Source organism: Rhinolophus sinicus, chromosome 1 (genome assembly GCF_057876585.1).
Source record: "Rhinolophus sinicus isolate RSI-liver-muscle chromosome 1, RSI-T2T, whole genome shotgun sequence".
NCBI lineage: Eukaryota > Metazoa > Chordata > Mammalia > Chiroptera > Rhinolophidae > Rhinolophus > Rhinolophus sinicus.
In genome coordinates this window covers 45,436,042-45,450,382 of record NC_142501.1, presented here as the reverse complement: position 1 = coordinate 45,450,382, position 14,341 = coordinate 45,436,042, and the positions used below count along the sequence as shown (strand labels likewise).

At 35.5% G+C, this 14,341-nt stretch overlaps 1 protein-coding gene across 1 annotated transcript in view; it reads left to right on the top strand.

Annotated features, from left to right (window-relative positions):
• The window catches only part of SLC2A13 (solute carrier family 2 member 13), a 309,333-nt gene that overhangs the window by 135,154 nt on the left and 159,838 nt on the right, over positions 1–14,341 (top strand). Inside the window, exon 4 of the mRNA XM_019736318.3 lies at positions 7,741–7,849. Within this exon, the coding sequence (XP_019591877.2) occupies positions 7,741–7,849 (109 nt within the window). The remainder of the gene's footprint in view (positions 1–7,740; positions 7,850–14,341) is intronic.

Genomic DNA, 14,341 nt, shown 5'->3' with positions numbered 1-14,341 from the left:
CACCCTGCCTCCTCTTTTTGTTCTATTCAGACCCTCAGTGGATTGGATGATACCCACCCACACTGGGGAAGGCAATTGGCTTTACTACTAAGTAGACTGATTCAAATGTTAATCTTATCCAAGAATACCCTCACAGACACACCCAGAAATAATGTTTAAGCAATTATCTAGGCTCCCTGTGACCCAGTCAAGCTGACATATAAATTTAACCATCACACATAATGTATGCCAGGAAGTTTATTATATCTAATTCACATAATGGCAAGTATTATACTACTACGAATCCACTTAACTGGAGAGGAGATAGAGGCTTAGAAAGGTTGAATAACATGCTTTAAACTTCATAGTAGCTAAGCAGTGGAGCTGGAAATGCAACACTGGTCTGCATAAGTGCTGTCTACTGCCATGTTCTGTCACTTAGGAGATGGACGTGAGCCCAGCTGGGGCAAAGAGAGTTGGGGAGGCTGAGAGGACATAGATGCAAAAACAAGATACATTTTTCTGACATTTTGTGGAAATAAGTCAGGCACATATACATTCATTTTCATTAGAATTTGGCAACTTACTAGATGTGAAAGTAGGAAGGGGGAATGAATAGCCAAATGCCACCTTTTTTGATCCTGACTTATGTGAAATTAGGTAACACGAGGTAAAGAGCAAGTTTACGGATGGAAATGATAGCTTTTTGTTTTATATGTACTTGAGCTGGCACACCCTTTCTGGGTCCTTCTGGATTCTTCAATCTCATAATACTTTACATGTACCTCTGTTAGAGCACGTAAGCTATTGGAGTTTATTTTCTTTCTGTGTGTGACTCCCTCCCTACACGATGTGAGCTCCTCCAGGGCAGGGCCTTATCATGATTCTGTACCTAATGCAGAGAGGGATCATGGACTATACTTGATGGATGATAAATGGGCTAGGGAATACTTGGGAGCTATTGAGATATTAGAAAATCTTTTGAGATTCGAGCAGATGCCTAATACTCTTGGTAGTATTGACTGAATGTTTGTCTCCTCCAAATTTATGTGTTGAAGCCCTAATCCCCAGTGTGATTGTATTTGGAGATGGGGGCCTTTGGGAGGTAATTCGTTTAGAAGAGGTCATGAGTGTTGGACCCACATGATGGGATTAGTGCCCTTAAAAGGAGTAAACAGAAATTATCTATCTCTCCCTCTCTCTCTGTCCACACACATGCAGGGAGGAAAAGCCATGTGAACACACAGTGAGAAAGTAGCCATCTACAAGGCAGGAAGAGGGCCCCCACCAAGAACCAAATCTGCCAGCCCATTGATCATGGATTTCCCAGCCAGCCTCCAGAACTGTGATAAATAAATGTTGTTTTAGCCACCTAGTTGATGGCCTTTTGTTATACAGCAGCCCAAGCTGACCAAGACACTTGGTGATTCATGAAATAATTAAAATTAAATGATGACTGTCCAAAGCATGCGCTGGTTAATAGCTGGATATCAGGATGTCAAGTTTTCTTGGTCAGGGGGTTGGGGGGGTAGGGTGTAGAAAAGAAAACCTTAAAATGCTCATTGATCTTCTGGAGTCATTGTGGCCATTACACCTCGTCTCTTCCTGCAGGCGGCAGGGTATAAAATGGCCTCCCCTGGTTTCCTTCAGGAGAGGACTACAGTGTTGGGTCCTTGCTGTGATTGATTATAGCCCAACTGTGGGGCCTCAATGCGGGGTGCAGGGAGAGTCACATTTAAAGCTGAGCAGCGATTATCTTGCTCTCAACAAAGGCCCTGCTTTCTTCACAGAGGCATCTGTACTTATAGCAAAGAATTTAGTCTGTGAAGACTTCTCAGCCAGGGCGAAGCCTCCTACAGTTATGTCTTATAATTCATTAATCATAATGAGTTCTACTTTTTCTCCCTCAAGTTTTCTTTAGTATACAATAAAATCTATAAATAAATAAAACAAAATAAAGGGGAAAATAACAGTAAAGAAAACCTTGAAGAAATTCTAAGGCTCCTGCATCCTTTGCAGTTCTCACTTAGTAATCTCAAAACTGACTTCACTGGTTCAGTTTAATCAAATATTTATTGTTGCTTCTAATTAGTAATCCCTGTGTGTCCCTATTTAAGTGAAAGTCATGGTCTTTGAATATCTGAATTTTCTTCTTACCATTTCAGCTCTCTTGACATCTAGAGTTTTTGTAAAGTTGTTTTTTTTAAGCAGCTCTATTGAGGTATAACTTACATACAATAAACAGCACATATTTCAAGTTTAAAATTTGATACGTTTTGACATAAATATACACCATGAAACCCTTACCACAATCAAGATAGTAAATCTATCCGTGTCTCTCAAAAACTTTTCCTTTGTACCCTTTTGTAATTCTTCTGCAGGCAACCACTTATGAGCGTAGGAGAAAGCTTTTAATTTGTAGTTTTTAACTACAATTTCAGTGTTTTTAATAGCTTATAGGGTTGTATATTAGACTTTCTTGAATTAACTTTGGAAGATTCTGTTTTTTAGGGAATTTGCCTATTGCATCTAAGATGTTGAATTTAATGCCATAAAGTTGTTCATAACATTGTTATTTTTTAAGTTTTTCTTCTTTTTATAAAAAAAATTGAGAAATAATTAACATACATCCTATATTATTTTTTTAAATAGCTGTAGAATCTGTATTAATTTCACTTCTCTTTTTTATGATATTGGTAATTTGTGTCTTCTCCGTTTTTTCTGATCCATCTATGTATTCGTTTCCCATGGCTGCTGTGGCAGTTTACCACAAAATCGGTAGCTTAAAACAAGAGAAATTTATTCTCACAGTCTGGTGGACACAAGTTTAAAATCAGTTCACTGTGTTGAAATCAAGGTGTCGGTAGGGCCATACTGCCTCCAGAGGCTCTAGGGGACAGTGTTCCTTGCCTTTTCGGGTGGCAGCTGGCATTCCTTGGCTTATGGCTGCATCAGTCCAATCTCTGCATTCACGATCACATTGCCTTCTCCCATTCTGTATCAAATCTCCCTCTGCCTCCCTCTTATTGGGAAACCTGTGATGCATTTAGGACCAACCCGAATAATACAACATCACCTTCCCATCTCAAAACTCCTTAACTTATTCACATCTGCAAAATCCTTTTTTGGGGGAGAGGGTATCTAACATGGCAATTTGCAGGTATTAGGATGTGCATATCTTTTGAGGGGTCATTATTCAGCCTTCTTCAATCTTGGTCGAAGTTTATCAATTTTATTGATATTTTCAAAGAACTTTTGGTGTCATTGATTTTTTTTAATTTTCTCAACTATCTCCTCATTGATTTCATGGATTTCCATTCTGATAGATTATTTATTTATATATTTGTTTGTTTTTACCTTGTGCTAATTTTGGGTTTTATTTATCTCTCATTTTCTGGGTTTGTAAGAAAGAAGCCAACATCATTGCTATAAATTGTCCTCTGTTCTGCTTTAGCTCCATACCACAAATTTTCATATGCCACATCTTTCAGATCAAGATCCAATTTCCCACTATTTCTTTGATCCATGGAAATGTGTTATTTAGCTTCCAGTTTGGGGGAAATTTTTCAGTTATCTTTTCGTTACTGATTTCTATATTAATTCCATTATGGCTATAGAATATTCTTTGTATTACATGAATCCTTTTAAATTAATTGAGACTGGTTTTTAGACCTCAAAATATAACCTATCTCCAAGACATTTACCATGTATTTACTTGTAGAAAGAATGTGTATTTTGCCCTTGGTCAGTAGAATGTTGTTTAAATATCAGTCAGGTCAAGTTTGTTGTTAGTGTTGAGGTCTTATGTACCTTTGCTGATTTTCAGCCTACTTTTATTCTATCAATCATTGAGGAAGGTGTAATGAAATATCTTAGTATAATTGTGGATTTTTATATTTCACCTGGCAGTTATATTTTGTTTCATATATTTTGAAGCTCTTACTAGATGCATAGACATTTAGGGTTGTTACGTCCTCTTGATGAGTTAATCCCCTTACTGTTACAGGTTGTACTTTCCTGCCTTTTTGCATGCCTGGTAATTTTTTATTGTATGCCAGGCGTTATGAATATTATCTCACTGTTGAACTTTGTTCTGGGATGCTATTCAGTTACTTGAAAGCAGTTAGGTGTTGCTTTTAAGTGTTTTAGATGGTCCCCAAACAGTGTTTAATCTGGGAGTAAATTTATACCATTATTGAGGTAAAACCATCCTAAATACTCTTTCTCATGGTCAAGGTTTTCACTCTCATTGAAGGAACAGGTTATGTCCCCGACCTGTGTAATTCCTGGGACTGATTTCTTTAATCCTTTTCTTTAGCTCCTTCCCCTGCATTGGGTAGTTTCCTCACACATAACCACAAATCAGTACTCAGCTGAATATTGGGGAAGGAGGAGGCTGCAGATCTCCATTGTCTTCTCCTACGAATCTCTTTTTGCCCTGTGAACTCTAGCCACCTTGGCACCCCTAGATTCTGAGCTGCATCTTTTCAACTCAAAGAGTGCGTTAGGATCTGCATGGTTTCCCTTCCCTGTGCTGTAGCCTGGAAACTTTTTCAAGGCATTAGGCTGGCATGGTGGTAGGGTTCATCTCATTTGTTTCCTGAATCTCAGGAGTCAGTATCCTTTGTTTCATTATCATGAGAATGATTGCTTCATTTATTTTTGCGTGGTATTTTAGTTATTTCATGTTGGAGGTAAATCTGGTAACTATTATTCCCATATTTGCTGGTGGAAATGAAGAGCTGGGATTTTATGCAAAGTACCTTCTGGTGCGTTTATAATCAGACCTGGAGAAGCTTCCATAGATTCTGTTCTCTCACAGACAGCCGGTCCACAGGCATAGCTTCACTTGTGGAACTGTCCTTGTCATCTGTGCCACCAGAGTCCCTGCCACACCCAGACAACCATTGTGAAAGTTACTTAGTAAGAGGTGTTTAGAATGAAGGAAAAGATAAACCCATTTGAGGTTCTTGCATCTAGTGTTTTATTATGTGTTATATTTTGAATCTTGCATTTCCAATCTGCTTTAGTTTATTTAGAGGTTTTAGTTCTTATTGTGTGGGAATTTCTGTGTTTCCAAGACACATTTTTTTTTTAAAAATTAAGGATGAAATGTTTGTGTGCATGCAATGTTTTTAATTACAAAAATCAAAAGAAATATAAGTAGAGTATGACATTTAAAATTTTTCACTTATGAACATTCAACCAATTAATGTATTTGATTGTTTTCTTCTGCCTCATAGTTCTTTGATATACAGATTAATGATGGTTTGCATTTGTTATGTTTTACTGCCTAATAAAGCTAGGTTTATGATTTTAATGAAAGGAAATTCTTTAATTTTGTTTATGTATAATCTGATATGAAGCTGCTGTGACCAAAATTTATCTATTTTTTTAAAATCCAGCCTGTATAGGAACTACCATTGTTTATTTTTAAGAGGAAAGTCAAACCCAGAGAAAGTCCAAAACCAGATTATCAAAAACTAGAAAATAAATGTGATGTTTATCTCTTGATATTTGGTCAAGTCAAACTTTAATCCTAATTTGTCAGAATTTTCTTTTTATTATTTTGTCCTTCAAAATCAGTATTACTTCGTCTCTCCATCAAATCATGGAACAGTGTAATAGTGCAAATAGTTGCAGCTATCCAAAGATTATCATAGATTTCTTGCAGAAGGCTAGTTTCAAATCTGTAGAGGCCACTAAAAGCTGAAAGGGAGTTTTGCTTGTTTTTGTTTTGTTGTCATTGTTTTATAAATTTTCCACGGGACACAAGGTAAATAATAACCATTTTTCTTTTGTTTTTAATACTGCGGGTTTTTTTGTTTGTTTGTTTCCAGTGTACAAAACAAAGTCATAGTTAGACATTTATACCCTTCACAAAGTAATCACCCCCCTCCCCAATGATAAACTTTTTTATTGGAATTTTTTGTTTTGTGGAAATAGGTAGACACTTACGGGATGCTGTGTATCTTTCTCATTATGTGGCACATTTGTAGACCTCTTAATTTGCAAATGAGTCTGCTCATCTTTCAGACACTGATCCAGTTAATATTTTAATATTGGCACAGTAAAGCTCTCAAAATCTATTTCACACAGACTTTCTGATATACTAGGTTTTACTACTGCTTTACTTGAATCTAAAGGACGTTGATATTTATAATACTCTCAGCCTACTTTCTAAATGGGTTGTCACTGCATTGAGCTTTGACTGACCATCAGTGCTTCTTTATCTGGATTCTGTCCTACTGTTTAGAGACAAAATAATTTGCAGTTAATCAAGTCTTCATGTGATTATAATTATGCCGGGGTAGAGATGAATATTCTCCTATAATAATCAGTTCTAGTTAATGCCCTGGCTTGACATCCGTATTAACTTGTATCGCTGAGACAACAGCATATTCTGTTCCATTTCTGTGAGCTGGAATATTAGATTTCCAAAAGATTCCTGAAATGGTGAAACTTTCTTAGGTTTTAATTCACTTGACTTGGTTTAGAATTCCCTAATGATACTTGGCCTCCAGGAAAAATGCCTCTCATTAAGCAATTAACATCCCGGTGATTCCAGGCCATCTCTTCTAACAGCAGGAATACCACAGTTCCTCCGATTTGGCTCAGGTCCCATGAGGACACTATATAGAATACCTCTTAAGGCTAAGGTGAAGGTGTAATTGAAGCACTTCGGAGAATAGAGGGGGCACTTTTAGTAATTATGCCCAGACGGCAGGCATCAATAAGGTTAGTCACCTTATTAACACCTCACTGGTTCATATCTTCAGCTCTCTAGAACTGATCTAGAGTTCTGATATAAAAACCAAGGATATCTGCGCCATTTTGAAAGTCCGTTTATATTTTGAAATGATCACTGAATGCCACTTGGGGAACTATTCAAAATATATATATGTGTGTATATATATATATATATATATATATATATATATACACACACACACACACACACACACAAATATATACATATATATGTATATGTATATATGTATATATTATACTTTATTTTATTATTTTTGGTAACTTTTATTAATATCCATTGCAGCTATAACAGAGTCTGATACCATGCCCAAACTCCTTAATTTTAGTTGAATAGATTAGAATGAATATTGTTACTTAATCAAATAAATTGGAGTGAATGTTTTTTTAATTGTTTTTAACGAATGCCATTTCTTTGGTTGACTAAAGCAATTTGCCAGTGACTGTGTAAGTATTCCCACACTGAATGGATTTTAAGTAATAAATAATTGCCGAGGAAGTAGAAGAACAAAGAGTGGTTAATACAGCTCATGGGGATTTAAGAAAGAATAATTTCTGACAGTTACAGTTATGTAGGTCTTCCTAGTATTCATAATTGCTTTATTGAATTCTTTCCTGTTGCTTTTACAGTTTAAATTCAGATATATATATATATATATATACACTAAGTTTGTTTTTAAAAATATATTGTATATGGTGATGGAAGGAGAACTGACTCTGGGTGGTGAACCCACAATGCTATATATAGATTATATAGATGATGTATTATAGAAATGTATAATTTTACTAACCAATGACATGCCAACAAATTTAATACAGATTAAAATAAATACATTATGCTCAGATTTCTGTAAAAGTATGTATGTTCTGTTTTGAAATGCCCAGTCATGTTTATTTCATGGAAATTTGGGGAAATTTATCCTAAAGGGATAAATTACCATGGGAACTAAAAATAATAGCTGTGTCCTTCTTTTTCTTTCCTTTTTAAAAAAGCTGGACCTGTGATCTGCAGAATGCTGAGTTATCCCCCAACTCGCCGAGCTTTAATTGTGGGTTGTGGCCTACAAATGTTCCAACAGCTCTCAGGCATTAACACCGTCATGTATGTATTTTTTTCTGGCTTTTTACTGAAAAGATTGTGAAGGAATTATTTTACACGGAAAAAAGAATAGGATTCTTGGTGACTTGTTATTATTAAATGTGTAGGATTCTCTTTTTAGAAGATAGTTAACTTTACATTTTTTAAATCCTATTAATTTGTAACTAGAAGGAGATGATTTGTTTTGTGTGCTTTGTTTAATTTCATATAATTTTCTCTTTTATGCCACCTGGTACTTCCTTGTATTCTGAGCTAATGAATGTATCATTTTCATAAGCCATTTCTTGATACTGGTTAGAAAGTAATCAAAATGAAATCACCTAGTATTGTTAGATTAATAGGCACATAGGTGATTAGTTCATTTCCTTTTGGGGCAGTTACAATGCAATGTGAAAAGAACATTAGGAGAAGTATGTTTATTACAACCAGAGCACAGTGAACTGAAGATGGAGTGGGGTCAGAGAAGTGGAGAAGATGCAGAAAACAGTTTCCTGTTTTCTAGTTTTCAGAGTAATCCCCACAGTTGTATGTATGATGGGGATGGAGCAGGGTGACTAGTAGGGGATTCTACTGTGTTTCAGTTATTTCAATGTTAAACACATTTTTGGCAGCCTATTTTGTACTAGATGCACAGCAGTGAGTGAAGTAGACATGGCCTTGGCCTCACAGAGTGCACAGGCTGGTGGAGGAAACACACATTAAATAAACTCAAGGGTTTAATTTCAAACTGTGATCAGGGCTGTACAGAACTATTCCAGTCCTCCACAGAGTAGACTTTTAGGATCCTAGGTAATAGAATATGGGTAGAGAAAAGTCATGATTTTTTGCTGAGAAACTGGTTGTTGGGTGAAAAGCTATTTAATCGTAGAAGCTTTCTCCCCCCCACCCACCTATTGTTTAAAATTGTTCATTAGAAAACTCCAAATTATGTAAAATTAAATTTTGCCTGGTAAAGCATTTGTATTTGGGACTCTTGATATTTTCCTTTAAAATTATTTGGGATATGATGAATTATTTAGTGATAATCTGAGAAGAGTGAATTGGTTAAAATGATTATTAAAAGTAATAATAAGGCCCAATTACCATTTAGATTAAATCAGTATTTGTTAAGCAAGTCTACTTTAAATACATCTACTGTGTTTCCCCAAAAAGAAGACCTAGCTGGACAATCAGCTCTAATGCGGCCTTTGGAGCAAAAATTAATATAAGAAGACCGGGTCTTATATTAATTTTTGCTCCAAAGGCCGCATTAGACCTGATCGTCCGGCTAGGTCTTATTTTCTGGGAAACATGGTACACACTTGGTGAATTTGATTTTAATCATAATCCTTGTTAGACTACAACTTTCTGGACTAAATAATTGTTAATTATTTGGTCTTTTCCTACTTCTCACATTTCTTTTCATTTTTCCTCACCTCTGTTAAGGCCCACCTGTCAGTTTAGTGCCCCAGTATGTTTACTTGTTTTCCAGATGTCGTCCATCATGACTGTTCAGAGATGTATCCACCATCCTGAGTGGGTGATGGTACAGAATTATAACAACGCTAGCCCCACACTTTCAAATACTGCAATGCAGCAATAACCCTATGTGAATATCTAGTTTATCAACCTAATTTAAAATATGTCCTGTTTCTGAAACTATTTTTTGTTTGTTCTGCCCTTTTCTAGGCATTTAAATTTGACAAGTTTAAAAGCACAGAAAATGAATTTTTGCTGTACTTTTTTGTGTTTCTGTAAAACAGAGATCACAAACAGAGGCAACTCTCGTTGATGGGTAGTGGCTAAGGCCAGCATGTTCCTAGCTGAAGTGACTGTTACAGTCCATTTGTGATTTGTAGTATAAAATGTGCCGACTAAGGTTTTCACATTTTAATAAAGCATTCACTTCTCCAAACTCTCAATCTTTTGTCAGTGAGATCAAGTGATTTAAGGATCCTGATATTCCTTAAGATTTATGAGTCATTAATGTGCTTTGCTTATCACAAACTATACATGATGTAGGTAATGTCATGCACCTTTTGCCTACAGTTGAGTATTAATCTCAGAAAGAAGGAATAATAAAATAAGGTAAGTGATGGTGAAATTTAGATTGTGTCTACGTGATGCAAAACAGCTAGCCACTTAAACAATATGATGGCTATGCTAAGTAACTGGTGGTTATTTGTAGCCCCGAATTTCAGACATTCATAGTTTAAGCCCATAAAACTTAGTATAAATTAATTTCATTGTAATAGACTGCGCTTCTGTCATTACCTGAATGGAAATGACTAATCTGGGACTCTCACATAATGCGTTTTCTTCTACACTCTCTAGTCTGTGTTTGTGTGTGTGCACCTGTATGCTGGGTATCTGTTTCCATTATTCTTAAGATTCAATAAATATGATCATACATTTTGTTTTATTTAATTTAAAATAATCTCTTAAATTGAGCCTAATAGTTTACTTTCTGTTGTTTTTAGTAGAACATATTAACTACATTTTTTTTTTTTTTAAATGTCACCTTGTTAATTCAGAGTTCTGTTTTTATCGATATTTCATTATGTTCTGGGGGGTGCCAAAAAAATGTACACAAGTGTACACTTTGGTCAGCATTGCTCAAGCAGTAGTTTGCCATAATCAGAAGTGTCTAGGCGCTGATGGTAACCACTTTGAGCACCTCTTGTAATTGCAGAAGTCAAACATGACTTGTATTCATCTTTTGTTATCGGTATATATTGAGGATTACATTTTAATACAGTTTTCCTTTCTTAAAATCTGTACACTTTTTTTGGCACCCCCTATGTATTTCATTACTCTTTTTCTTTCCAACTTGTTCCCTTTTAAGTGGGAAATAAAGTAGGCAGTGCTTGTCTGTATTCACAACCCAAATCTAATAATCTGCAGAAGTTGAAATACTTCTATAAAATCCATCTTTCACCCCTAAGTTTGTGTGAACCTGAAATTTCAGGTAGTTTGAATTCTGTTTTTCACCAATGAAAGTTAATATAAAGATCATGTAGAAAAAACATTGAGAGATAAATTATCCTTACAATTCCATCATATAATCTTACCATATTTAGTTTTCTCTCCTCTTCCTCATAAGATATTTATTTCTGTCTCCTTGATCTATTTAATATCCTATCTCAGTCAAGAAAATATATATTTTTCTTGGAATATTTAATTTTTTCATTCTCTACCATGAAAAAATATATATTGTGAATGTCTATGTCTATATATTATATTTGTATGATAATTCATGTTTGTAGCCTAACTCATACCTTATCATTGTTTATCCTATTGAAAAGGATTTAGAAGTCCTTAAAACCAGTACATACTTCAGACAACTACATTTAACTTTTAGAAGAGACAATTTACTAATATGACTCTAATCACTTAATTTCAAACATACAGTGAATAGATTTTTCTCCATTCACAGGAGAGAAAGAACATAGCAAATGGAGTACTTACTAGCTTTCCTGATACAAAAGTGTTGATATTGCACTGTATCTCACAGACCAATAAAATATGTCCACATAGATGAAAATGAGTAATGTGAAGAAAACACTTATAAGAAATTCTTTTTTCTTTTTTTGGTTTTATTCTAAACCCTAGTTATAATATTAATACTTTTCCATTTTCCATCTAAAAATTTTATCTGATAACTACTAATAAATGGACCCTTCCAGCAATATTACCACAACCAGAATGTGTTTGTGTGTGTGTGTGTGTGTGTGTGTGTATGTGTGTGTGTGTGTGTGTGTGTGTGTGTAAGTAGGGAGAGAGAGAGAGAACACAGCTGGCTCTATCTGGGTTTGTTAGCACCTTGCTTCTCTTGAGGACTCTTATAAAAAGCTGAATTTTGATATGTTATGATAAATATATAATAATCCATCTTGGACAGGTGGAAGGTATCAGAATTTTACCTGGGAAGACCAAGTGGTTAAATGGCTCATTTTAAGGTTATATAGAAAATCAGTAGTAAAGTGGAGAAGGAGTAGAAAAGATTGTGGGGGAATAAACTTCTTTTGGACACCCTATACTAGTCTTTTAGTTTTAATCTACTCTTCTTTTAGATTAATACTCCCAGATTCATCTTTTCTTACCCTTCCCTTTCCTACTAACTTAAAGTAGGGGAGGGAAAGAGGCAATTATATTGATTGGGCAGACCGTTCTTACTTCCATAACTGCTGTAAATCCCTAGGAGATCACTTCCTATATGGCATTTACAAGAGATAATAAAGACCTTTGGGAAACATGCCCTTGTAATAATAATGTTAATAGCTGTCATTTATTGAGCATTAAATATCAGGTACTGCTTCAGCATTTATTAATTCATTTAATAAACATTAACAGAAAAGTGAAAAAAAGCAGGACAAAACTCTTAACCCCTCGAATGATGTAATCATTTATTATTGTCATTGATAACAAACATTTTTACTCCTTTTATATACAACACTATGAAATATTTTCATAGACAAGATCACTCTTGATCTTCATAACAATCCTGTCAAGTCGGCAGGGCAGTTCATCATTTTATTCTCCTAGGTAAGGAAGCTAACTCTTAAAGAATGAAGTGACTTATCTACCATCACACAATTAATAAGCTTTAGAGCTGAGGGTAGAGTCCTGATTTTCTGACTCCAGATGACATGGTCTACCCTCTACTTGTAGAACACCTGACATGCTCAGAGCTGACTGTTTAAAGCTTTTTGGGGAGTGATATAAGGTAAGAAATCAAAGTTAGTGTAATTCGGTACTATCTAAAGATAAAAATCTAAAATGACTGTGCACTAATAAAATTGCATCCATCTCAAAAATCGTACGTAACACTCATCAAATTCTTTTATCTACTGGCACCCAGGTAAGGCCTTTGCTTTATACACCGATCTAGAGTTCCTGGACAAGCCAGTGTGATGGTTGGATGAGTCATTTATATTTGTTAATCACATTTAATTAATTTAATTTCTTAAGTGCCATATTTTTGAATCTGTTCCATTCCTGTGGAGAGCTCTCCCAACAAGCTCTCCTCTTATGAAAAATGACTATGCAATCAGGAAACATGGCACCATAAGTAGGCATGGCCAGATGGTAGTAAATGTAGAAAAAAATGAAGATGACGGGAAATAAGAAAAGAAAAAGGATTTATGCGTTCACATGTTGTAAATCTGAACCAGAGGTGAGGTTTTGCTCCCTGTGCGATCCACAGCAGGCAGGATAAATGGACCAAGGCACCAACTCACTCATGTGAGAAACTTACTTCTCTGTCTGCTTCCTCAGTATGGCTCTGAACATAATCCAAAAAGCTATTGAAAGATGATATGCTTATCTCATTGGAATGTTTCAAGATGAGTGCATTTGTGGTCATTTGTGTTCATTGGATGAAAGTCATTGAATAGATGAGGAAATGTTAAGGTTCATGGTTCACTCTTTTGAAAGATGAGTTTAATGTGCTGGAAAGAATATTCACCCAGGAATCAAGAGAATCAGTTTTAAGATCTTCTCCACTGTGATAGGCATGCCAGTTAATTGCCTTCATTCTAATTATCTATAAAGTGAAATAGATGGACTTTAATGTACATTTGAATTAGGAAAAATGGAGTTTCAAGCAGAAGTGGAAGCTAAAACATTCGTGTTTGAAATACTTTAAATCTTTCTTGGATGAAAAGTTATCAGACTGTAGATCAATTTTAGTCTTAAAAAGAAAAATGTATTTTGTTAACATAATTTTTGGAAGATTTATTAAATGCTTACTACATGCTAATCATTGTCTTAGATGTGTAGCCTCTTGTACTATATTAAGACCACATATATTTTTATTTCCCAAGTATATCTTTGAAGAATGGTCTTGGTTATAGTTGACCATGTTCTCTTTATCCCAAGATTGTGTGGCAAACCTATGACTTGATACAAAAGGACTCCTTGGCTTCTGTAATGACGTAAGGGTAGGTTCAAGCCCAGTGAGCTTCACTGGTCTCTCAAATAGTATACATGTGGAATACATGGGAAAGAATGCACTCTTCATCTCTGAAGTCTAAAGCCATATTGGTAGGCAGATAGATCTCTATCCTAACATACAAAACAAAGTATTCTCATCAGGTGAGGCTCTGAACAGACTGGCTTTATAGTGGAACGATCAGAATCTTCTTAATCACTTTTCACTTCCCCGTGGTCTGTGTTGCACACCTGTCTTAGTTTGGTTTCCTCAAAACAGACCCTAAGACCAAGACTTAAAAGCAGATGATTTGGGGGTACAGGGGGTTGATACCAAGAAGCATGAGTAAAAGAATGGGGGAGAGTGTGATAGGGTGACAAATGTAGTCAAGACTGCCTTGGTTAAGTAGGTTACCTCACTCAGTAAGCAATTAGAGGTCAATCCTGCTGAGGAATAGTGTAGAATGTGCTTCAGAACTATTCCAGGAGTATTTATTTATTCACAATGCCCAGTCCCTCAATGTGAGAATTACCCCCTGCAGATGGTAAATGCAATTCTTTCGGGCTTCCCTAAGCAATCGTCTA